The sequence below is a fragment of the Protopterus annectens genome, chromosome 1.part0 (genome assembly GCF_019279795.1).
Source record: "Protopterus annectens isolate FY-2018-M chromosome 1.part0, PAN1.0, whole genome shotgun sequence".
Lineage (NCBI taxonomy): Eukaryota > Metazoa > Chordata > Ceratodontiformes > Protopteridae > Protopterus > Protopterus annectens.
In genome coordinates, this window is record NC_056725.1 from 31,101,446 (window position 1) to 31,128,930 (window position 27,485).

Sequence of the window (27,485 nt, forward strand, 5' to 3'; positions counted from 1 at the left end):
GGGTTGTGTGTTTGCCAACTGGTTCAATGTTTAATCATGAAAACGTATGAAAATGCTAGTGGCATAAATGTCAATAAAACACCACTGAATATGGGTTCCTATCCTCAAAGAAAACTAAGGGCCAGGTATCTTGAATTTGATCTTCTGTTTAATGTGTAGCTTTTTTAGTTTCCATTGAAAAGAACTCAAAGTTAAACCACGTAAGATGACTATTTTATAAATGTTTTACTATGTCAAATTGCAAAGACCACCCTCACCGGAATTCCACTGAACATTCAAGTGAAAATCTCTCAGTACAACTACAAGACATTTTTATAAAATTTTGAGTACACCCCTTGGTAAACATGTGCACTTTGTTTTGCACGGCACTATAGCTGTCTGAAAAAGTAGGCAAGAGGTTATGCCTCTCAGAACATGTTAAATTTGCAAATTTTTGCCTAAAACAGACCAAATATTAAGGAAAATATCCATTTTTCTTCTAGTGGAATAGCACTGTTTCAAATTTCTTATCAACTCACCAATAATCAGACTTTGATACATACCAAGCTTAACTTGGAAATAACTATACACACACACACACACACACACACACACACACACACACACACACACACACAGACACACAGACACACACACAATGAAAATGGTAAAGTTAGGACACCAAAACAGCTAAATTAGACTACCCATGGTACCCAACATTAAAGGACCATGTTCCTGTAACTGTCCAAAGTATTGTAAAAAATCATTTAGTACACAATACAGGCTATTCCCCACACACAGGACGTACTTTGCTGATGACACAAATACACTATTGCCTTCTTGTAATACAGTCCACTCCATGTGATTCTAAAGGAGGCATAATCAACTAACTTTTCCCACCCAATAATCACATAGATTTCAATGTAACTGACTCTTGCAGAAAATCAGACACTTGATAACCAAAATAGTTATTGTACATGCTTGGCAACTGTATTACTGGCTGGGATTGCAAATCTACAGAGGTATGGCTGGCACCATACACTAAATCACTCATTTGCACACAATCCCAGACAGCGTCACACAAACATGGACAGCACTGACTGCACTCAAACTCTCATCCATTCACCTGTGTATGCAGGTATGTATATAAATAAATACATACTTACATGCATGTGTATGTGCAGGACACACACACACTCACAGTAGCACTGTCCCTGAAACCAGTTATACAACCAGAGTGACAGACTTATCACAAACACACATATAGTCATATTGCCCCTGACAAATGTACCCATGCAAATAATGCAAACCAGGAGAATAATATGCTGATAAATACATAAAAAAATAAGCATATATGATTCGGGAGACATAAATTGAAAGGTGAATATTTAATACATCACACAGTGATAGAAACTGTAGACTCATTTAAGGACCTGGGTATATGGGTAGATTCAGCTATGAGTTTTTCTAATCATATCAGCCAATTGGTTAATGACAGCTATAGAACTATAGGTTGTATAAAAAGATTTATACAGTCTAGGAAATCAAAAATGATGAAGTCATTGTTAGTTACATTAGACCCAAACTTGAGTATGGAATAACAATATGGAAACCCTATAAGAAAACAAACATGAGTAAACTGGAAAGAGTACAGAGGAAATATACCAAGGGTATCCATTGATGTGAAAATTTAAGTGATTATGAAAGACTAAAATATCTGAACTTGTACAGCATCTCTTACAGATATCTAAAAGGAGCTCTTATTCAGGTATATAGGCCGTTTAGTGACAGCTAACTCTGGGAATGCTTGGGGTTATCAAAAAGTACTAGAGAATCATCAGATAACCTATGTAGAAGATTCTATAGGAATGAGAAGTGTACTAATTGGTTCTCTGACAGAGTAGTTGATGCATGGAATAGACTACCTAATTACATTAAAGCAAGTACTAGTTTAGATTTTATTTATTTACTTACTTATTTGACATCTGTTGACTGGATTAGTCCTACTGAGCGAAAGTCCTTTTAGCGGAGGCCCTGGGAGAAAAGCTCCACAGTTAAGTCTGACCTATACAATAACACTAAGCTAAGCACAAATAATAGAAGAAATGTAAAAAGGTAATAATGGGTAACAACTGAATCAAAGTGAGTAATTACATTCTAACAACATATTTCGGTCCATACAACCACGTGAGGTGGTAAGTATATAGGTTATATCAACAGCTCTCAAGATCAAGGTGTAGTATTAAACCTGATTTAGATAAGGTTAAGGTAAAGTGTTGCTGAAGAAGTAGGGATTGGAAAAAGAGAAGGGGGCTAGGGTGAGAGTGAGAAGAGGATAGTAGTGCTAGGTCTTTCAAGGTGGGTGGTTACATTGACAGATCCATGTATTGTTCAAATAGGTTTTGGTGGCGATTTTGAATTGATGTCGGTGACTGATGTTACAGATATCAAGTGGAAGTTTATTCCAGGATTAGGCTAGGGAGTAGCTGTAAAGGTTCTGTCCTATTTTGGTTTTGGGCTTGTAGACAGAAAGAAAGTTTTGTTCAGCGCTACAGAGGGTCCTTAGTAAGGGGAGACCAAATTAGAAATGCTGGGACAGGAGGAGGGCAGATACAAGATGGAGTGTAGTATTTGGAGCTGGGAAAGAAGTCGTTTGTGAGGAAGCTCTAGCCAGTTTAGGTTTTTCAGAGCTAGACAGTGATGTGACTGGCAAGAGTGATCTGTGGCGAATTTAGCAACTTTATTGTAGGTAGATTCTAGTTTGTTAAGAGAATGATTTGAAGGTTGGGGAGAATATGTGAGCCATAAAGTAGACTGGGAAGAAGGTAGGCATGGGACAGGGCAATTTTAGCATTATTAGAAAGGAATTTTTTGTTCCTGTGAAGGAGCCCAAGCTTTTGGTGGGTTTTCTTAAAGTTATCAAAGAAATGCTGGTTGAATTTAAGATGGTTATCAATGATGAACCCAGCCACTGGGGATGCACAAGCCAGTGCATTTATTTGTGCCGGTACCAAGCCCGAATAAATGGGGAGGATTGGGTCAGAAAGGGCATCCAGTGTTAAATTTTGCCAAATCCTACATGCGGACAACAGTACAGATATACATACTGAATCAGTCGAGGCTCAGGTTAACAAAGACCGCCACCAGGCCAACAGGGTGCTGGTGGAAATTGGGCTACTGTTGGCCGAAGAAGGAGAAGAGGGGGAAGGCATGCCCAAAGGCAGGAAAAGGCTAGGGCTGTGGTAGTGAGGGTCGGAACTTTGAATTTTGGCAGTAAGACTGGTATAGGGAGACAGCTAACTGATATGATGGACAGAAGGAAGGTTGGTATTATTGTGTGTGCAAGAGACCAGATGGAAGGGAAGCAAGGCTAGGTGTATTGGAGGCTGGTTCAAATTGTTTTATCATGGTGTGGAAATGGCGTAGGGGTTATCCTTAAGGAACAGTATGCTAAGAGTGTTTTGGAGGTGAAAAGAGTGTTGGATAGTGTGATGGTTATGAAGCTGGAAACTAATGGTGTAATGATGAATGTTGTTAGTGCATATGCTCCACAAGTTGGGTGTGCGATGGATGAGAAAGAAAGATTTTGGAGCGAGTTGGATGAAGTGGTGATGACTGTACCCAAGGGTAAGAGAGTGGTGATTGGAGAAGATTTCAATGGGTATGTTGGTGAAGGGAAGAGAGGGGATGAGAAAGTGATGGGTAGAAAAGGAATGCAGAAGGTCAGATGGTAGTGGATTTTTCAAAAAGGATGGACAGGGCTGTGGTGAATACGTATTTTAACAAGAGGGAGGAGCACAAGGTTGACATACAAGAGTGGAGGAAGATGCACACAGGAGGATTATATCTTATGTAGAAGGGCCAGTCTGAAGGAGATTGGAGACTGCAAAGTGGTGGCTGGGGAAAGTGTAGTTAGGAAGCATAGGATGGTGGTTTGTAGGATGACATTAGTGATCAAGAAGAGGAGGGGTGTGAGGGTAGCACCAAGGATCAAATGGTGGAAATTGAAAAAGGGTAATTGTGAGGTGGCAATGAAGAGTTACCGAATAGCTGGGTAACTACAGCAGAGCTTGTAAGGGAAATGGCTAGAAAGGTGCTTGGTGTGACATCTGGAAAGAGGAAGGAGGACAATGAGACCTGGTGGTGGAATGAAGTAGTACAGGAGAGTATACAGAGAAAGAGGTTGGCAAAGAAGTGGGATTGTCAGAGAGATGAAGAAAGTAGACAAGAGTATAAGGACATGAGGTGCATGGCAAAGAGAGAGGTGGCGAAGGCCAAGGATAAGGCATATGAAGAGTTGTATGAAAGGTTGGACACTAAGGAGGGAGAAAAGGACCTGTAGCAATTGGTTAGACAGAGGGACCGAACTAGGAAAGATGTGTAGCAGGTAAGGGTGATAAAGGACAATGAGGGAAACATACTCACAAGCGAGGAGAGTGCGTTGAGCAGATGGAAAGAGTACTTTGAGGGGCTGATGAATGAAGAGAATGAGAGAGAGAAAAGGTTGGATGATGTGGTGATAGTGAATCAGGAAGTGCCATGGATTAGCAAGCAGGAAGTAAGGACCGCTATGAAGAGGATGAAGAATGGAAAGGCTGTTGGTCCAGATGACATACCTGTGGAAGCATGGAGGTGTTTAGGTGAAATGGCAGGGGAGTTTTTAACTAGATTGTTTAATGAAATCTTGGAAAGTGAAAGGATGCCTGAGGAATGGAGAAAAAGTGTTTTGGTACCGATTTTTAAGAATAAGGGTGATGTGCAGAGCTGTAGTAACTACAGAAGGATTAAATTGATCAGTCACAGTATGAAGTTATAGGAAAGTAGTGGAAGCTAGGTTAAGAAGGGATGTGATGATTAGTGATCAGCAGTATGGTTTCAAGCCAGGAAAGAGCACTACAGATGCAATGTTTGCTCAGAGTGTTGATGGAGAAGTACAGAGAAGGTCAGAAGGAGTTGCATTGTGTCTTTGTGGACTTAGAGAAAGCATATGATAGGGTGCCTAGACAGGAGTTGTGGTACTGTATGAGGAAGTCAGGAGTATCAGAGAAGTATGTAAGAGTAGTACAGGATATGTACGAGGGTAGTGTGACAGCGGTGAGGTCTGCGGTGGGAGTAACGGATGTGTTTAAGGTGGAGGTGGGATTACATCAAGGATCAGCTTTGAGACCTTTCTTATTTGCAATGGTGATGGAAAGGTTGACAGAAGAGATCAGACAGGAGTCCCCATGGACTATGATGTTTGCAGATGACATTGTGATCTGTAGTGAGAGTAGGGAACAGGTGGAGACCCTGGAGAGGTGGAGATATGCTCTAGAGAGAAGAGGAATGAAGGTCAACAGGACCAAGACAGAATATATGTGTGTGAATGAGAGGGAGGAAAAAGGAATGATGAGGATGCAGGGAGAAGTGGTGGTGAAGGTGGATGAGTTTAAATACTTGGGATCAACAGTTCACAGTAATGGTGAGTGTGGAAGAGAGTACAGGCAAGATGGAGTGGGTGGAGAAGCGAGTGTCAGGAGTGATTTATGTAGACGAGTACCAGTAAGAGTGAAAGGGAAGGTCTACAAGAGGGTACTGAGACCAGCTATGGTTATATGGGTTGGAGACAGTGGCACTGACAAAAAGGCAGGAATCAGAGCTGGACGTGGCATAATTAAAGATGTTAAGATTTGCAATGGGAGTGATGAGGGTGGACATGATTAGGAATAAGTACATTAGAGGGTCAGCCCAGGTTGGAAGGTTTGGAGACAAAGCCAGAGAGGTAAGATTACATTGGTTTGGACATGTGCTGAAGAGGGATGCAGAGTATACTGCGAAAAAGATGCTAAGGATGAAGCTGCCAGGTAAGAGGAAAAGAGGAAGACCTAAGATCAGGTTTATGGATGTGTGTGAGAGAGGACATGCAGGTGGTTGGTGTAACAGAGCAAGATGCAGAGAACAGGAAGAAATGGAAGCTAAATGATCCGCTGTGGCGACCCCTAACGGAAGCAGCCTTAAAAAAGAGATTAATGATTACCCCTAGTAACTTGGTATGCAATTCCACAGTGATAGGTATGTTGTTAGACTAGATTGAAAAGGAGGACTTAAGATGAGTCATAGATTTGGGTATAAAAATCAGGAGTTTAGTCTTTCTTGGGTTTAGTATTAGCTGGTTGTTGGCAAGCCAGTTTTCAACAGCTAAGAATGAGTTCTGTGTCCTAGTATTTAAGGTCATTAATGGTGAATGCTATGGTGATAACTGTAGAGTCATCTATGTATTGGAAGAGTGATGGCTGTGGACAGGAAGTAGACAATAAGTTAAGAAAGATATTAAACAGTAATGGGCCAGGGATAGATCCTTGAGGAACATCCATTTTTACAGGTAAAGCAAGAGACAGTGCAGAAGACCATTTGACAGACTGAAGTCGGTCGCTGAGGTAACTAGACAACCAGGGAATAGTGGAGGTGGACAGGTTAAATTCAGAGAGTTTGTTTAAAAGTAAGGGATGGGACATGGTGTCGAAAGCTTTAGAGAGAACAAGAAACAGTCATGAAACCAGTTTGTTTTGATCTCTAGCCTGGGATATGGTGTTCAAAAGAAATGAGAGCACTGGATATTTTTAAGAACAGCCTGGACACTTATTATGGGAACAAGTGCTATGGTATACTGGCAAACTAGAAGGGCTTTTAATGCCTGTGCTTGAAGTATTTGTATGTATGTATGTATGTATGTATGTATGTATGTGTGTAACCTAACTATACACAATGTGTAGGAAAGTCAATACACTATATCATCTTATTTGGTCACAGGAAAGACTAGCACAGGGATAAACATGCAGACAAAACTAGCCCATGCAGACTCCACAGAGTAGAAGCCACAGAGAAGGGCTACTGAATCTCTGCATTGAGTGAAGGCAACATTACTCAATGTGCCACTGTACAAAAGACTTGCTTATACAGACATCTTGCACCAGGCAGACCTCCAGTGATAGCCACTTATGCTCTGGAATGCTGATGCATGTGACGGAAAGTGAAAGACATTATGGCCAAGTGTTTGTTACTTGGAATGCAACCTCTGGCACACAATGAAACATCACCCAAAGCAATAATGGTTTTACCCTGATTTCAGCTAAGTAGCTGCCAGACACTAATCCTGTCATGTCAAACAGTTGGGTTAAGTTGCTTATACACACAAATGGCCTTTAAATCCATCAATTACTTTCATTTTACTGTGTACACCTCAGGCATAGGATTGTGGTATAAGAATAACGGTCACAATAAGACCGTATCCCATGTTAATACACTCCTCTAGCAAAGCCAGACATCTAACTGTAAAACATGAGTTAACAACAATAGGATTACTTATTTTTATCCACAGATCACTCCCATCCACAACAAGCAGTTACAGTCAGTTCTGTGTGCACTCTGGATGTCTGAGAGAGCAAATGGATGAGTAACAAATTATTTTTTTTTTCTGATACAGTAACAAATATCACTTTGCATCACACAAACTACAATAATTCTGAAATACCACAGTATGGAAACAATTAGTAATTCTCTACCACAGACAATACCAGCAGTTATAGCTATTTTCTCTCCAAGTCTGATATGACCCTTTCATAAAAGAAGTCTCTCAACATTTTCATGTTTAAAGGAGTAGATTAATTTTTGAGATTTGCTGTTCTTCTGTGTTTTTGACATTTTTTTTTAATGTTCAGCTTGTCTGCTTTCAGCATTTCAATAGGGAGCCCAGGACAAGCATTAACATTGCTGAAAATAATTATATAAAAAAAATGCCAAGTGGGGACAAAAAAAGGGATGAAAACAATGACTGTACAACTGATACAGAGATTAGTTGCATAAATGGGAGGAAATATTATACAGGTATGAAGAATAAACATGAGCTTTGTTACATTTTTTCCAACACACTGACACAGCCATCAGATGACAGGTCTACCAGAAGATATTTTGATTTTCTACACACGAACACACCCAGTTGTACACTGCCTCTGATAAACAAAGATTATCACAAGATACAATGCACACTTCCAAACAGGTGATTTGGACAGAGGGCAATTGACCCACATCATGTACTTGGGGTGCTGGAGGTAATCAAAAGGCATGGATAAACCCACTCAAACACAGGGAGGCCAAGCAAACTTTTCACATTAGAAGCTACAGCCAAAGACTAATCAAAGATATGTAGTGTGGGATGCAAAATTACTCACTACAGCACTGTAGTAATCATCAGCTAATTCCGCACACATCCTCTCCTAACAAACCATCAAAAATAAGTATCCGTGGTGTAGAAAGCTGATCCTTGTGATGGAAATAAAATAATTATGGACAACTTGATTCTGTTAGACTGAAACTACCATGAAAACACACACATGTTTTTACGCTTTAATAAAAAATTCCCCAAACTATCTGTTATTTTCACATACGGGGACAGATGTTAAATGTCATTCTTGTGAAATTAGAAAGATGCTAGAATAACAGGCTTTGCACTAGAATGCATTTTTCTGAAGACTATAAAGTCTGAAATTCAAATGTATCACATTTAATGATTTAAATAATGAGAACCACATCTTTTACGAGAAACAGAGAGAAATACACAAAATAAACATTTCACAAAAGGACAACTTTGCAAGAAATTTCAAAATAAAAAATGCATAACAGAATTAATCTAGTGAAATAATTACCAGAAACAAAATATAAATTAATTAAATCAAACTGTAGCGTGAACCTATCTTGAAAGCGGCTATAGAAAAGCCTCGAACTTCCAGATAATCAGTAGCAAATCCCACTCAAACCCCATCCATCACCAGCCAATCAATGACATGCCTGAATATATTATTTATTTATTTTGACATTTGTTAACAGGGAAAGTCCAACTGGGTCAGCAATCCATTTTCAGTGGAGACAAGGGGAGAAATGCTCCACACATTAAAAACAGTGACATAAAATCAAGTACAGAAGAAAATTATACATGGGGTAGCTTACAATACATTGCAGATTTACATCACAGATATACCGACATACAGGCAGTTGGAATACTTTTAAAACAGTAATCCTTGCAATCAGATATACAGAGATATACGTTGAATCAGGTAGTTTAACTATTACAATCTTTCTAGGCAGACTGTGGAGTACATTATGAAAGTCTAAATAATTTGATGTCACAGCTAGTATTTGGAGTCATGTATCAAGTTCTTAGTCATGTTTTAATATATTTAGCTACCATATCTTTTGAAAGAGGGAGGGAAGAAAGCATGGTTTGTCAAGAAGAGTGAAAAAGGAGGGGAGAGTGGGGGTGGGAAGTAAGAGAGTCTAGAAGAGTAAAAGGATAGAAAGGTAGGGAGAGGGAGAGGGTAGAAAAGGTAAGCTAGGTTTTATGGGGACAGGAGCAGATTATTTATTTATTTATATTTGTTGACCGGGAGTATCCGACTGGACGTAGGTCCATTTTCAGAGGAGGCCCGGGGAGAAAAGCTCCACATATTACATATACATTGATGAGATAAAATTACATAACTGTTAACAGATTTAAGTTACTAGTAAGCAACATTATACAAAAACAACAATGATTTACTTATGATTTTATGTGCAGTGGTGAGTTGTAAGTTAGGAAGTAAGGTAGTTTGAGCCAACTGAGTTTTTGAAGGGATATACAATGATGAGTGGTATGTATAGCATTGCTGGGAAACTTTGCTACTTTATTATAACAAGATTTGAGTTTTGTTTTTTTTTTTTTTTTAAGAGAGAATTGAATGCCAGTGAGCGAGGGGCACCATATAGTAGAGATGGCAAAAGAAAGGATTTCTATTACGTTTTAGTAACTGAAGGGTCGTTTAAACTTTTAGTGATTTTTACCAGCTGAATTTTGTTCTGTGGGAATAAGCAGCTAGCGTTTTGGTTGTTGCTGCTTACTGTTTCAAGATTTTGTGGATCCATTTCGCTACTTTCAGTTGTCGATATGTTTCTATCCATGAGAAGGCAATTTGAGTTGGTTTTTGGAATTCACTGGTGGAGAGGCAGAGCAAATGATGGTGGAAGTTTGGGACAGGGAAGAGTGGAAGTCATAACAAATATGCTGAAAAGGAGGGGCCCAAGTATAGAAACTTGGGGAACTCCTGTCAATATCAGGAGATAAGGTGAGAAGTACAGGTCCCACTTTGTTGCTTGTTGTCTATTTGTAAAGTAGTTAGAGAACCGATTTAAGGTAGGGGGTGAGATTTCTAGGTTAGATAGTTTAGTGAGTGGTAGGGGATGTGAGATGTTATCAAATGCCTTTGACGGGTCGAGGAATAAAGAGGACACAATTTTACTTGTGTCTTTTGCACAGTTTACAGTGTCCAAGAATGATATAAGGGCAATGGTGGTACTGTGTCCAGGTCTGAAACAGTGTTGGTGGGGGACAAGATTTTATTGTCTAGGAGGTGCTTTAGGAGTTGATTGTGGACACATTTTTCTAGAATTCTGTATACATGGGAAAGGATTGCTATGGGTCAGAATTTGGGGAACTCTATGTTTTGGCTGCCTTTATGTAGTGGGAGAATATAAGCTTTTTTCCAGATAGTGAGTACTTGCTGTTCTTGGAGAGATCTATTGATAAGTATACTAACTGGAGAAGCTATAGACTTTAATGACATCTGTATATATGGTGGGGGTAGGTTATCAGGTGCACTAGCACATGATTGGGGTTTAAGGAGTAGTTTCAAGATAGCTGAGGTAGGGATGGGGGAAGAAGGTGAAGATGGCATGGAGTTTATATCTGGGGAGTGTGCTGTGATATTTAAGGGAAATTTCCTGTAAGTTTAGCAATAGACTCTATAAAATGTGAGTTGAATATTGTGGCAATTTCTGTGGGGGAGTTGTCTGGGTCAGGACAGGGGTTGGTATTGGATCATGGGTTAAGTAGGGTTGAGATTGTTTTCCAGAATTTCTAAGGGCTTTGTTTATGGTATTTTTGGTTAGATTTTGTCTTTTATGACTGCATGTTTTTATTATGAAGTTGTTTGAATTGTAGGGGGTATTGGGGATCTTTGTTTTTTTTTTGCCAAAACTTCTAACATTTGTCTCTTTTAGATATCAATTGTTTTATGGGATGAGTAAGCCAGGTAGCATTGCTGTTTAATTCTTTTTTGTTGTATGGGGACAGATTGCTCAGGATATCTCAGAAGGTTGAATTAAAGAATTCAGCAGCTTTATCTAGCCGGAGGACTTTGTGAATGCTCCAGTTTACTTGTACCAGGGTGTCTTTTAGAGTTGTTTGGCCAAAACTGGAGATATTTCTAGTTAGTCTACTGGTGTTGGCTGGGGGCTAGGGTGGATTTACATATTATGTATGCTGGGAGGTTATCACTTATGGTTTGAAATACAGTCCCTGCTAAAGCTACTTTGTTTGGGTGTGAGACTGGTATCCAGTCTATGATGGAACCACTAGTTGTTGTTTTGTTGGGGCTAGTTACTTCACTGATAAGCTGGGTATAATCGAATAGATTTATATTTATTGAGAGTTGATTTTTTGTGACTTCTGTCCAATCCATGTTGACATCTCCAAGGATAATTGTCTCACTGGTGAAGGTTTTTGAAGTCCAGGCAAGGATTTGTTCTAGAATGGGTATATTATTGCCTGGTGGGATATAGATTCCAATGATGCAGAGCTTTTTGCTGGTATTCAGTTGTAGGAAAGCTACACCAATTTTGGCAGATGCGAATTGTGGGGTGGGGTTGGTTTTTGGTACTAATGTGAAATGACTTGGGTAAATTAATGCAACACCTCCACCTTTTTTTACGGGGTCTGTCATATCTTAAGCAGGAGTAGCCAGGTGGTAGAAATTCTGAGTTTTTTTACATATGGTTTAAGCCAGCTTTCTGTGGTTGCTATTATATCTGGCCTACTGTGTGAAATCCAGGCACAGAAGTCTGGAATTTTATTCCTGATTCTTTACAAGTTAATGCTTGCTAAGGTGAGAGATTTATTGCTTTTTTTTGGGTTGTGGGATTTAGGGTTGGTCCAGGGTTGGGGTGGATGTCCCTGCATATGATAAGTATTTCTTTATTGAGAGATAGGTTTATGGTTATTAGTTTTCTTTTAAGTAAGGAATGTTTGTATAGAGTTGTTAGGCTAAATTTAGTAATTGCTTCAGTTACTAGTTTAAATCTGGTAGTAAAGTGGTTGTATAATGCAATAAGCCCTGGTCGAATTAGGTGGTAGCTGGCTGTAGGTGGACTTATGGTTGAGGTGATAAGTAAAGGTTTTAAATTATGGTGTACTGTGTGGATGGAAGTTAAGCGCAGAAGGGTAAGGAAAGCAAGGGAGAATGGGAGGAGCAATGATGATGAGTGTTGACACATCGTTTGATGAGATAAAGGATGAAATGAGACTGAAAAGTGTAGGTGGAATGCTGACTGGAGGATAGGGAGAAGGGAGGAGTTTGTCTCGGAAAAGGAAATTGATCCCACGGTGGATGGGAATGGGCATAGGGTAGGGGAGTGGTGTGAGCCCGAGCGCGAGGGCAAACGGAGCGGGCAGCACCTGGAGCTAGCAAAGCAACAGCAAAAATGAGCCTGCGTAATAACAACATCAGTATCAATGTAGACACTAACCAGGTAAGTCAGGAATAGAAGAAAAATAGCATAGGATGGCTTTACAATAAAGACAAGTTAAAGTACTTGCACTAGCTTTTGAAAGTCAAATAAGAGTTTCATGCACTAGTCTGTGAAAGTCCAAGGGAAAAGTCTTGTAGTAAGCTAGAGGGTTGAAGGTATCCTTTCGTTAGGAAATTATAAGACCTGGGTCCAAATCTTTTCAGGATCAGGGTTGCCAAAGGGACTCACTGGAGGGAAGTCCGCTAGTCTGAAAGAATAAAAGGGGGGATACGAGAGGATCATATGCAGCTGTTGCCACTGGCTTAGTGAGTGCTAGGATGCTATTCAAGTATTGACAAACTAGCTGAGTAAAGTACAAAGTTTCTTATAAGTGTCAAAGTTTAGGAGCACATTCACCATGAAAGAGGCACCTGCAGTGACTTGTAAAGTAAAGTAGTGTCCTGTCAATGTTCTAATAAAAGCTATTGCAGTACAATCCACTGGAAGGCTGTCCAGGACAGTACTTTCAGTTTTGGAGGGGGGGGGGGGGATCACCGATAGTGAGAGGTCACTGTTTTTTCTAAAGGGTAAAAAAAAAGTTAGGGTCGGGAGGGAGTGAAGATGACCAGGATGAGATTTAAAACAAAGTAAAATAAGCACAAAGCTTTAATTTGTATAAAAAGAGAGAGATTTAACAAAATCCCTACAAAAACAGGTATACAATAAGAGTAAAGCACAGGGATTACACTAACATAAGTATAATGATGTTAACGACCTCATCAAAACAGTTTGAGACCCTTCCTAGCTAGACAGGATAAAATATTCAGTGCAGGCAATAACTGTAATCATATAGCCGAAAACAAGCATGTGTTAATGCTGGTCATATACAAACCCTGATATTCCAGCTTTCTCACTGCTACTGCATGGACAGACTAAAACGCTAATGACTGACTACCGTCAGACATATATCATGGAAATACTAATACTGGTCACTGTAGACTGCAATGATGACTAAAAACACAGTATTGGAATCAAGCAGCCACTACTAGACACACAAACTAGGGAAGTGCAGTGTTAATACATCAGAAAAGTACATATACTTGTCTGTTAATCAAGGACAGCAGAATAATATCGTCCGGACCATGCTAATACATTGCAATACCTAGCACTTTAGTCACAGTACTGATATTAAAAGCTGTTATACTTTAGCTGAGACAGCACTTATGAATGCATTAACTGAAAACATTCAATGCAAGTTGGGAATTATAAAAAGAAAACACATTAAAACACAAACTAAACAACTATGAAGGCAGTAAACTGTACTTTAACAAACTATAGGCTTAAACATAGTCATAGGGCACATAGTCACCGAGGGGAACATCCAGCTGCAGAAGGGGATTCCATAATGGTGTGTGTAGCTGTTATTGCCTTTGCTATAGTAACAGAGGACACTGGGGGGGGACTAGCATTTAGGGAAATCCCTGTTACCAGGTATATCCTCTAATTGCAAGCCAGAAGCAAGGTGGGGGGAGGGAAGGGATATGCAGCAAGAAGTGCAGGCAGAATCAGCAGCTACAGAGATGGTCAGCACCTGGAGATACCAAAGTGGCAGCAGAAATGAGCCTGCGAGTAACTCTAATGTTTGCTGGTAAGGCATTCCAGAGTTTTGCTACAGTGTAGGAGTGTAGAGACTGTCCAGCTTTTTATTTGGTCTATGAAGGGTTACTAGCTGACAGGCCCTAGTAGGTATGTAGGTTTGAAGAAGTGGGTTAAGTGCCGGGCAGTTATCAGGTTGATATACAACTTTCTATGCCATGTTGAGCTGTGAGTGGTTTAGAAGTGGAAGTTTGAGGCAATTGAGGGCACTAAGATCTGTCCAAAGGTGTGGGTTATGGGGCGCATTTATAGCAAATTTAGCAATTTTATTATAACAGGATTCAAGTTTGTTTTAGGGCAATTTCAATGTTTGTCACAATGGGAGCACTGTAGAGGAAGGTGGGGAGCAAGTAAGCAGTGTTGAGGGTGGTTTTGGTGGTGATATTTATGAAATTTTTGTGCCTGTAGAACTTCCCTAATTTGTAGTGAATTGTTTTGATGTTGATTTTATTATGGATATATAGATCAAACAAAAGGTTATTGTCTATGGTCACTTGTAGTACTTTGGCATGGGAGAGAACATCTATTTGAGCATTGTTCAGAGAAAAAGGTTTTAAAGTCAGATGAGAAATTTGTGTGTGTGAAAAGGAAGAGTTTTGTTTGGGTTCTGCAAGAGTTATGCACTGCAGCCAGGACTCTATAGAAGTGAAGGCACTTTGGGTTTGATGCAGAAGGCGCTCTATGTTAGAGGAGGAGATGACAGTAGAATTGTCTGCATACTGTATTAGGGAGCTTTGTTGGGAGGTGGTGTGAAAGTTGTTAACAAAAATGTTAAAGAGTAATGGTCCGAGAATGGATCCCTGAGGAACTCCTGTGCTACTAGGTATACAGCTGGAAAGAGTTCCCTGCCATTTTACATACTGTTGTCTGCCTGACAAGTTGCTATTGAACCACTGTTGACATGTAAGGGAAAGACCAAGTGTAGACAGTTTTTGTAGTAGTAATGGTTGAGAGATGGTATTGAAGGCCTTGGACAGATCCAGAAATATTACTGAGGTTAGTAGTCCGGCATCCCCTGGCTTTGTTGACTGTATCTGTAAAGCAGAGTAATGCAGTAGCTGTACTAAGTGAAGGTCTGAACCTGTGCTGGGTGGGGGTACATAACTTATTTTGTACAGTATGATTAAGTAGCTGTTTATGTATGCATTTTTCTAACAGTTTGATCAGAGGAGACAGGATAGCAATGGGTAAGTAATTGGAGATGTCACTGCATGTACCGCCTTTGTGTACGGGGGTTATGGATTGTTTCCATAGGGTGGGGACATAGGATTCTGACACGGATCAGTTGATAAGTATACTGACTGGATAGGCTATGGCATCAGAGTATTTTAAGAACTCTGGTGGGAGATTGTCAGTGGAAGGAGAAAAGGGTTTGTGTTTAAGGGGTAACCTCCGTATGAGGGGAGTAAGTACTGATTGGAGAGTGAGGATATGAAGATGTTGGTCAGTAGTGCCCTGAGGGAGAAAGAAAAGGAGAAGTTATTTGCAATAATATGGGATGGGCTGGGATTGTGAATGCGGTGAGAGTTTGTGGGATTGTTGGAAGGACTGAATAAATTGAGAATACTGTTAAATAACATGTGTGTTGAAAGCTTCTGCTATTTGAGATGAGATTTTATCATTGGCAAGGGGTGGGTTTTCTTTGGTCACAGGAGTAAGGAGTTGAAAGATGGTATACCAATATTTTTTGGATTGTTTTTGTGGGAGGCTAGCTGCTGGGAGAACTTGTGCTTCTTATCACGGTTAATCGTTGTTTTGGCTTGGTTGTATAGCTGTTTATATTTCTGGTAATTCTGGTCATTTTTTATTTTTTCCATTCTAGCCAGGCTTTATCCCTTTTTACTAGTATGTTTTTGGTATCCTTGGTTGGTAAGGGAGCATGATTAGTTTTTATTCTTTTTGTGTGGAGTGCAGCTAGGTTTTTAAGGGTATCCAGAAATATTTTGTTGACGTGTCTTACAGCATAATTTAAAGGTAGGGTCTTTAGTATGGACCAGTTTACTGATTTTAGTATAGAGTTAAATTGGGGGTTGGGTGAAGTCGGACAGGCTGCATGAAGTTTTTGGAGGTGTGGGTTATTTATTTATTTTTTATTTTACATTTGTTAACCGGGCTAGTCTAACTGGATATATTTCCATTTTCAGCAGAGGCCCGGGGAGAAAAGCTAAACATAGACATAAAACAATTACATAGGATGCAAAAAAAGAGCAGCCTAAAAAATAAGGAGAGAATATACAGTATATGGAATTATAATATAGGATTAAAAATTGCACACAAAAGTTCATACCTGCACAGCAGTTCTGTTTGTACAGGTGGCAGGTGATCACTTAAATGTTTGGCCGAGTTCTGGAGCTGGCGTATTTCTGAGGATCTGAGACTACAATCCATTCAAGAGTACATCCTTGGTTGCTGTTTTTTGGAATTCTGGTTGGTTTTATTGAACGCATGTCTGATCCATTCAGGTTTATGCTATTAGTGGGGTAAATGGAAGTTATATTTTACCAGTTTATGTTAATATCCCCAGGATGATGGTTTCATTAGATATGTTTTGGAGACTTCCAGGATAGAAAGTCTTCTAATACAGGGATGTTATTCCCTGGTGGGATTTATATGACTGTGAAAAATAATTGTTTATTGTTATCGATTTTTAAGGAAGCTAAGAGAATTTCAGCGGTACAAAAGGAGGGGATTGGTTTGGGGTATGGGAGTAGGGTGACAGTGTTGGGATAGATTAAGGCTCCACCTCTCCCTTATTTTTGAGGTTGGTCCGCTCTTATTATATTGTAGCCTGGTGGAAGTAGTTCAGTATCTTTAATATGTGACTTAAGCCACATTTCAGTCACTGCAAGTATGTCAGGGAAGGGTTGGGTAAGCCATGTAAGGAGTTCTGTAATTTTGCTGGAGAGGCTAGATAGATGTTGATGGAGACAATCACTCTCAGATTTTTAGGGGAAGAAGTTTTAGCAGAGGTATGGTTTGAAGGTGGACCTGGGTTGGGATGGATGTCGCCACAGTGGGCCAAGTTGGTAAAGAGTTCTGTGTGGTGGTTGAGGAGAGTCGTTTTATTTGAATGCTTGAGGTTTGTTAAGGGTGGTGGTGTAGGTTTAGGGGTCATGCAGAATTTTATATCTGGTGAGTAATAGTATGCTAGTATCATACAGAATGAGTGATATATTAGAGAAGACATCTGTTTTTATTTCTAGGGAAGTATTGGATGTGGTGGATTGTTCAGTTATGAGGTGGTTTTGGAGGTTTAACGAGGGTGCAGATAAAGGAAGAGTGAAAGTTATGGCAAGGAGGGGGAGTGTGGAAAGTTCATAGTGGAAAATATTAAAAAAGCAATTGGTTAGTGTAATGGGTGAGGTGGGTGTGGGATGTAGTGATGAGGTATGGGAAGTTTGTGTTGTAGGATTTGCTGGAGGCTGAATTATATGTATGGGATTTGGTGGGAAGTGATTGGAAGAGTGAGACTGGTGAAAAGATGAATGGTAGTAAGTGATTGGGTGTTAGTGCTTTAGGAGAAGGAGTTCATAGGTCGGTACTAGGCTATTAGCCCTAGCGCTTATATAAGCCTAGCCAAAAAGGTACCCTGGTTTTCACCACTCAAGAAAATTATTTTCCTTTGCCCCTGTCAAGCAGAGCCACAGAAGTGATCCATGGGGAGAATTTCCTATGACCCATCCAATCAAGATTTTTCTTGAAGAGTGCTAATGAGGAGCTCTGTTTGACATAGATAGTCTGTTCCAGAGTATGGGAAGTCTCTTGGACAGGAATCTATCCCTCGAGCATGTTCTGTTTATTGTGGTGACAAGGTTTAGTTCCCTAGAGCATGTAGCTCGGAGGGATTGGGATTTCTTTAAGTGGAGCATGTCCAACAGCTCTGGCATTGACATAGCTTTGTATGTTAGGCAGAGGCGATATGCGACGAAGTAAAGCTGGAGTTTGAGTTGGTCTGTGTATGGGCATCTGTTTGAGGCCAGTAATCCTCTTTGTGAGGTATTTCTGTGGCCTTTCCAGTTACTGTAGAAGTCTTGTGAGATACATATCAAAAGGGTCATTGTACTCTACAATGGATCTAATGAGTGATGAGTAGAGGGGAACAATGACCTCTTTTTCTGGATGACAAACCTTTTGTGATGAGATGTGCCACGTAGAAGGATTTCCAGACCACTGTGGCGATGTGATTATCAAAGGAGAGACTATTGTCCACCTATGTCCCAAGGTATCTTATCACACTTTCAGTGTTAAGTAGACTACCGCCTATGTGGCAGTTCATGGGTACAGAGTTTTTACCAAAGGGGATGACAATGCACTTTTTGGCATTGAGTTTGAGACCATGGGTTTGACACCAGGCATCTGTCTCAGTGAGGCCCTTTTGTAGGGTGTCCACATCTTTAGGAGTTTAGATTAAGGCTCCTAGTTTGCAGTCATCTGCTAATTTAGTTAGCCAAAGACCTTCTGTGTTTGGTATCTACTTCTCTGAAGTACAGGCTAACAGTAGGGGACCCAGGACTGAACCCTGTGGTACTCTATTTGTCACTGGTCTGAAGTCTGATTTGGAGCCTGCTACTTTCACAGTGTGGGTTCTGTCAGTAAGCCAGTTGGCAACCTATCTTGAAACATAGGGATTTATACCTAGTTTAGTGAGTTTATCTATAATTCCAGAGTGGAGGATGGTGTTGAATGCCTTGGCGAGATCTAGATAGGCTGTGTGAACCACCTTACCCTCATCTATGGCTTTGGTGACTGCTTCAAAGAGGTCTATCAGGATTAGGATACGTCTTTTACAAACCCGAACTGTGTGGGGTCCAGAGTTTGGAGATATCCAATGTCTTTGTTTATGAGTTCCGTGATGATACGTTCCATAGCCTTGCAGACCAGGCTTGTCAGGCTAATGGGGCGGTAGTTCCCAGGGTCTGTTGTGGCCCCCACTTTGTGGGTGGGATAACCATCGAGGTGAACATTCAATGGGCACAAAGCCTGAAGTGAGGCTATGATTGAACATAGTACTTAGGTGGGGTGCCAGTTTATTCTGTAGTTCATGTAGAAAGCAGCCTGGGATGTTGTCAGGTCCCATGGATGCAGTGTTCTTGGCTTTGGAGAGTGAGGTTTTTACCTGTGCAGCTGTGATTACATGAACTTTGCATTCTTCAGGTATAAAGATGGGCCTTTTAGGGGGTGAGAGGGGAGTAAAGTTAGCACTGAACCCATCTGCTAGGATGTTGGCAATATCAGTTGGTTCTGTATATTTAGTGTTACTGTGCTGCAACTCAGAGCAGATCTGAGTGTTGCCATTGAGATTCTTGACATAGCTAAAGAATGCTTTGTGGCAGTCTTTAGAATCAGTAGCGATTTTGTTTTCGTAACTAGCTTTGGAGAATTTTATGAGGGATCTCAGCTTCTTACTGAGGCTGACCAGAGAGTTTCTCCAATCATGGGATTTTACTCTTTTTTTGCAATAGTTTCTTTCTTCTGTTGTAGAGTTAGTTTATCGCAGAAGATCACCAGATTGGCTTCCTTTTTTTGGAGGATAGCATCTTGTTTCCATTAGGGATAGCACGATCCATGCACTCGTGTAAGTGCTTATAAAGTGCTTGTGTAGGATTCAGCAGTCGTACCTCTATTGTCCATCTGCATGCGTGTTGTGAAGTTTGCCACTTCTGTCTTAAGAAGCATGAAGTTGGCTTTAGAGAAATTTTTTACGGCTGTTTTCATAATGGGGGTGGGGGGTGGGAGTGGGATGTGGAGGTCTAGGGTGATTAGCCTGTGGTTGGATCTAACCAACTAGGAGCTGTCCTCTGGTGTGCAACACCGGTCGCCCATGTTGGTGATGACCAGGTCAAGGAAACTGCTGCCTGTTCCGGTTGGTAATTGGAAAAGTGTGACTAATGCAAAGATTATTGGTAGTGAGTGATTGGGTCCTAGTGCTGTAGGGGATGGAGTTCCAGATGGTATAAATGTAACAGATGTGGGGGTGGTTGGGAATGGGGATACGGTAGGAGAGCGGAGAGAGCCTGAGCGTAACAATGGTGAATGGTGCAGGTAGAACCATGAGCAGCAGATAGCCAAGAAAGAAAAACAGAGTCCAGCGAACCTAGGCATACTAGAGCGAGTGCCACTAAAGTGCAGTGGAGAAAGGCTGGGGGAGTTAACAGAGGAAGTTACTTGCGAAGGGAAACCTAGATAAAAAGAGAAGGGGGGGTATTGTCCACGTATTCAGTGCCCTGGGTAGATTATCTTAAGTGCAGGACAGGAAAAAGCAACTAGGGAGGAGAAGTATGTGTAAGAAGTTGGAGAAGATGGAAGTTGAGTGGGGGGTTTGAGGGGACCAAGATAAGTGTGCATGCCATGGCTTAGTTTACACCTTGATAAGTTTACAAACTTCAGCACAAATACATGAAGGTCGAGTAGAAGGTGAAATACAATGAGCACTCAATGCAGATAGCACCGGTCTGAGTCCCTTGCATATGCCATAGCAATACTAGTTTCACTCGGATTTCAACAAATAAAATACAATGCGTAATAATACTGCAGTCAGCCATACCAGACTGGATTTATATTTGGAGTCACTGCAATTGTTTGCAGTGACAGGAAACAAATCTATTAGCATTCACCAAAGCTACATTCAGCAAATACTACAACAAAATAGTTTTGCAGGGGGCAAGCCCCCCTGCCACTTCCACATAGGGAGACACCGCACCACTCGCAACCCAGACTTATATAAACCAACTCCAAGGTCACAGAAAACAGTGGAGAAAAAAAGCAAACTTTACTGTGAGTAAAAGTAGTTTCAGTATCTATTCTTTTAAAATTTGCCAAAACTTCTTTTTCAAAGTGACATGTTCCCACCAGATAAAATGACTGTTATTTAGCAGTGATCAAACAGCAGAAGAAACAAACAATCTGCACATTACCTCCATATCCATCAATTATGACCACTTCGCTGACTCCGTGGACCTCAAATGTGTGCTTGTGGTAAAAAGCAATAAAGAAAAATAAACACTAATAGTCAAAGTAAAGCAATCTCAGTAATGTAATCCATCTTACTTTAAACAAATGCACACTAGTACTTATACTGACTGTTTAAAGTGAACAAACAAGAAAGACAGTTACTTTCAATTAACAGCTCCCAATCCCTACCCATTAGTTATAGCTAATTCTAGATATCTATCAGGCAACTATCATAAAACAATAACACCCATATATTGTATTTCAGCTTTCTTCCATGTAAAGAATAGTCACACATTACTGAATTCCAAGCAGCTTTATACAAATCACATTAATACTCCAAATGCAAAATAGTCATGAAAAGACAGATAATGACTGACTGTTTAAACTGAGCAAACAGAAATAGGGTCAGTTACTTTCAACAGACAGCTCCCACCCCATCCCGTAGTTATAGCTGATTCTATGTACATTCAGACAGAGGTATATAATATTTAAGCTTTGTTGTATAGAAAACCAGCAATGTATAATTTTAAGCATTGTTTGATGGAAACAGTAGTCAGACATTAAAGTATTCCAAGTTGCTTTCCACAAATCACGTTGATTCTGAAAACTTGCAAAGTCAGAATTTTGAGCAATGAGCAGCCATTAGTAATATTCTCCAAAGACAAGTGAATATATTTGTTTACTCTAACTTAAAAGAACAACAGGCTTTGCATCAACATGCATTTTCTGAAGAAAAAGACACACTGAACTCAAACATCTGGAATTTTTCACTGTAGTCCTAGGTGGTTTACATATCTACCAACCTGTTAGCTCAAGAAATCTGGACAAAACCAAAAGTAATGAGGGAGATAAAGACACAATAAGTTCAAATTTTTATTGCTCTTATACGAATAAAAACTGCTGGAATAAAAGGTTTTGTATCAGTCTGGAGTTTCAAGCTTCATATCCTTACGAAAATGCAATGGCTGTCATTATTTTGTGACTTCACTTATCAGGAATTTGCCAGAAAAACAGATTTTCCAAGGAACAGATCAAAAATATTCTTCAAAAACCTGGACTGTTAAGAGGTATGATGGTTTACTAGAAAATCAAACACTGAATGTGGGTCAGGGCAAGCAGATGAGAAGACCAGGATTGCTCTGCAAAATCTGGGACAACTACAACTTTTTTTCTTTGCATCTCAATTCAATCACCAACATGCTTTATTCAGTTCCACTACCTTTCCTTCTTTTTCACTTTCCAATCCAGGTAACGCTAACAGCCAAGAGGTCCAAGTAAGGTGCACTGCACTTCTCTGTCTGTTCTCTCAGTCTGCTGTCTGATCGAATTCCAATCCAAAAATTAAGTACTGTAGTCTGCTACCAGTATGTTACTGACTCCCTGCCTCTTTCTTGCTCTCTTTTTGTCAGCACCAGCGCAGGAAGAGAAAGAGAAGAAAATCCATCAGTAGCCATCCACATCACGTACATGACTGCAAACGTGGCAGTCCAATCCCCTTCCACTTTACAGCGGTTCAACACCACATAAACTTATGGGCATCTACACTGATGTCTTCTCAGTCTAGATTTACAGAAACTATTTATTTTTTTAAACCTGGAACTCACAGAGCACATGTGCATGCAGTTCCAGTTCCGGAATTTTAACAGTGAGTCAGACTTGCAGGAGCTATGCTATTGACATACTTTATTTTTTATTCATAAATCTATGCTACAGTCTTTCTTTCTTTCACAGCTGGGGGCTACAGTCCTGCAGTATAATGGCACGAGCCGCCACTGAAAATATCACCAAATTTGAAATGTTATACTACATGAAATACCAAGGTGACATAAGCATAAAATATTTCACTTACCTGAAGACATTTCAGATGGGAGTCAGAAACGTACAAAATAACATAATTACAAGGATATGATGACACCATATGTTAAAAAGGAGGAAAATACTTTAAAGTACCATAATAAAATAATAAGCCAGGACAAGGGTAACCATTTGAAATGCTGGGACCCACTACAGCGAGTCCTGAAATACTGAGACTGAACGGCCAAAAGATCAGAACTACATTTACTAAGTACGAGATGCCATTTCCTGGAATACTCCCTTTTCTTGGAGGTATGAGAATCTCGGAGCTGGTATTTAAAAGTTCAAGGGTTGTGGGAAGAGCAAAGGAGAGCTTGCCTCATCTACAAAAATGTTTAAAGGATAACTGCTTTTGAGATTCACTTTTTTTCCTTTGTCTTCAATCTTTTTTTTTCCTGCATTGCTTGAATGCTGCATTTCGAGGGCTGACATTTCAATAAGGTCCCCAGGACAAGTCAAGCATTGCTATAAAGAACTCCAACTGCTATTACAATAAATGTCCAACAGGAGCATAAGCTACAGAGAGCTGCTCATTTTTTTTTATACAAATGCAGGAACAAACAAAAAAAGCAATACACTATACCCTTAAAAATAGACCAAAACCCCAAAGAGTTGATAAAATGGGGGAAAAAACAATTATAAAAAATATGGACTATAGCATACTATATAAAGTATGACTATACCTCTAACTGCTTTAATAAAAATAGCCAGTCGAGCACTGTTAGTAAGAACACTATTTGACACTACACCATGTATTTAAAACGAGAATAAGCTGCACTGAGAGGTTGCACATTTTGTTTTATAAATACAGAAAACACAGAAAAAAAAGCAACATTATACTCTTAAAATAGACCCTATTTCCCCAGAGGGTTGCTAAAAAGGAAAATAAAATATCAACTACTATACAAATAAAAAGGAAAAAACTGTCAAAAATGTCAAAGCAAAGCATTTAAGATAGTAAAACAGTCTGAGAAGGCATTCAGATTCATAAGTTAACCCACACCCACATCTGTGCAAGGCTTAACTATGACGCACTCTCGGGGAAAAATATATGTAAATATAATACTTGGAGTACATTCCTCTGAAAATAGGGAGGACAAAGAATCACACCCCTCAGCCTCTTAATGCAAGAAATCTGGAGAAAGTCTGACATAATGGAAGGATATACATCCTAAAATAGGGACAGATTTTAAATATTGCTATTATAAACTTAAAAAGTTAGTAGAATAACAGGGTCTGTGTTAACAACATGTTTTTTTTTAAGGATCTGAAGTCTGAAATGCATGTCATTATTTAATAACTTCAACGATCAGATCTTCCCAAAGATTTGCCAAAAATACTAAAAACTGTATAAGAAATAGACCAAAACATGAGGCAAATATCTGGACAGTTAAGAGGCATACAAACAGTTAAAATAATTAACACAACCACTTATTGATTACATCGAGAAGACAGACACTACACCTGCTGACAGCGTGACACTTTCAAAGCAATACTTAAAAAAAAGACACGGAAAACACATAGTGGCAAACAAAATGAAAAAAACCACATTTTCCTTACAATAATACTATTTTTCTCCGAGACAAACAGAGAAGCTCTTGCCGTCTCTCTTCAATGACGTATATATTACATAGAGCGCGTAACTGTTGGCTATTTGAGAAGTTGCTCTTTGGTTCCATAGTGTTGGGCTTGTATTAGTTTACTACCGTTTCTGTTAATTAAATATGTTTGCATCTCCTCGGACTCCCACAGGTTCTTCTCGTAGACCCCTTGGTACCCCTGGTTCGCGTATTTCTACAGCTGGTAGGAAAAGCGTGGTATCTTCTAGTACACCTGGGAGCACTTTCTTTTCGCCTGTTCGGAGATCGTCTTTACCGGCACGGTAGGACTTTATAGAGTGTGCTTGGTTGGCTGGTGTTGGTCATATATGTGAACAGTAATTTTACGTTTATATTTTTAGTTTTTCAACTTAAAGGTTTTTGCCTCCTTCTAACTATGAATATATTTCTAAGTGGCGGTATAGTAGTTAGCTTATGGGGCACAGAGATTCTGTAAAAGTGTTGATGTGCTATAATTTAAGACAAGAAGTGGCTGCCAATATAAGTTTTCACAGGAAGAAAAAAAACAACCAAATTAAAGAGCAGAAAGTTGGGACTTACTTTGTTCTGTGCTACATTGTAAGGAACTTTTCTTTTCTTTTAATAAATGCAGTACTTTTTGTCAACATTAAATATAAAATCTTCTCCCTGCAAACCGTAGCAAATTGAAGAGTAGTTTCAAAGTAGAAGCAAGCGTGGTCCGTTTACTATCTCACTACAGGAAGCACGTGGAAGGGAGCCTGTCACCACTTGGACTAAAATTGCAAGTCTTAAAACATGGAATTCCTCTAGTTTATTTTTATATTGTATTGTATTTTTATATATGCGGACCCTCCACAGAACTAACCAATTACCGCCCCATAGCTATTCTCTCTCCACACTCCAAAATACTAAGGAGATGCATACACTCTCAGGTCTTATACTACCTCCTTACTAACTATCTCCTTTCCAATACTCAGCATGGTTTCCGACCAAACCATAGCACCACCACCACTGCCTTACTCTCCTTTACTAACACTATCCTTCAGCATAAAAACGATGGCAATCTCTCCTCTGCTACTTTCCTAGACCTATCTAAAGCATTTGACATGGTCCCACATAAACAACTTATCTCTGTCCTTAATAACCTATCCTTTTCACAATCGGTCACCAACTTGTTTCAGAGTTACCCGTCTGACCACCAACAATCCGTTGTAAGGCAGAATGACATATCTCCCCAACTACCTGTCTCCAGAGGGATTCCCCAAGGATTTATCCTTGGACCCCTACTCTTCTCTGTTTTCACCAATAATCTAGCATCTGCAGCCAAACATGGTGCACACATACAATACGCAGATGACCCAACCATCATCTGCTCAGCCGCGCCCCTACCCAAACTGCAAAAAGTCACACAGGAAGCCTTTTCCTCTGAAACTTTATCTGATGCCCAATTAATACTCAACCCACACAAAACTAAACTACTCATCTTCCAACCCACCAAACCTATTCAAAACAACTCTCACTTAAACATCACAGCAATAGACAACACCACTATATACCCAACTGAGCACACCAGATTGCTAGGAGGAAATGGACAGTAAACTAAAGTTTGACGTTCACATATCCATGACCATAAAAAAAAAAAAGTCCCCCAAAAAAACTAGGAGTGCTATACAGAAATAAGCAACTTCTCACCAAAGATTTCAATAGCAAAATCCCACCTTATCTCCACCCTACTTTATGCCTCTCAAATATATACTAACCTAGGGCAATGCGATCTAAACAAGCTAGAGACCTGCTACAGCAAAATCTCCAAATTTGCCACAGGGACATCGTACCGTAGTCACCACTGTCTCTCACTTGCTGAAGTGGGCTGGCTTGAACTCCCTCACCTCCTTCAATGGTATCAACTCTCACTCGCCCACAAACTAGTAAACCATCCACTAAATGCCCTGTCCCTCCAGAATCTACTCCAACCCTATCGCACCACCAGACCACTAAGATCCAGCAACAAAAATCACTTGCATATCACTAAAGCCAATAACTCTGCTGGTGAAGCACTATTCTCTTGCACCATAGCCAAATTATGGAACTCCCTCCCACCATTACCTCTCTCTATACCATCATGCACCCACTTCAAAATTTATTAAAAGCGCATGTAAAAACATGCTGGCTATGCCCTTGCAACTCCCACTCTAATATCACCCACCCCATCCAACCGCTACCTTTCTTTCCACTCCACTAACTACCTTGATTATAGCAAGCGCAGATGCTGATAAGCCAGTACTTATTATACAGCAGGAACTTCTTCTTGTAACTTTTGTTAATGTTTGTTATGTACTTCACAGATAAAGATTCTAGTTGTCTACTGATGTACTATGTTCTTCATCTGTTAATATGTTGTAAGTAATTGCTATGTAAATTAATCGCTATGTAATCCAATGTGACTGCTGTCTATTTTAACTGTGGAGCTTTTCTCCCCGGGCCTCTGCTGAAAATGGACCTATGTTCGGTCGGACACTCGTGGTCAACAAATACAAATAAATAAATAAAATTTTGTAGCATTTACAGCTACATTTAAAGAAGTAATAGCTACTCTGAGAATACAGATCATAATTTGGGGGGTATCCATATTCATCAAAGACACCCACACCTCAAGACTGGTGGCAACGCACGATGCATCGGAGACCATCCAGGTGCAATTAACCATAGGCAAGACTGCTCTGCAAATTGTAGCATGTTACAGGCCACCCTCACAAACTCAGGAACCTCACATGGCCTTCCTGAAAACACTAGAGGGGATAAATGTATCACCAAACACCATCATACTAGGTGACTTCAATTACCCTAATATAGACTGGGAACACTACTCAAGCCCAAACACCCTAGCCCAAA

General features: G+C 40.0%; 2 protein-coding genes across 3 annotated transcripts in view; one reads left to right on the forward strand and one right to left on the reverse strand.

Moving 5' to 3' along the window:
• Positions 1–24,692, reverse strand: part of LOC122809286 (fukutin related protein) — a 37,933-nt gene extending 13,241 nt beyond the window's left edge. The window contains exons 1-2 of one of the 2 annotated variants that reach the window (XM_044080698.1): positions 24,574–24,666; positions 21,123–21,177 (exon numbers count right to left, since the gene is read on the reverse strand). The gene's annotated coding sequence lies outside the window, so the exon portion shown is untranslated. Of the gene's footprint in view, positions 1–21,122; positions 21,178–24,573 lie in introns of both variants that reach the window. The other variant, XM_044080785.1, reaches the window with a different exon arrangement.
• The window catches only part of NUP133 (nucleoporin 133), a 2,059,048-nt gene continuing 2,056,181 nt past the window's right edge, over positions 24,619–27,485 (forward strand). The window contains exon 1 of the mRNA XM_044070734.1: positions 24,619–24,895. Coding sequence (XP_043926669.1) covers positions 24,738–24,895 — 158 coding nt within the window. The 5' untranslated portion in view covers positions 24,619–24,737. The remainder of the gene's footprint in view (positions 24,896–27,485) is intronic.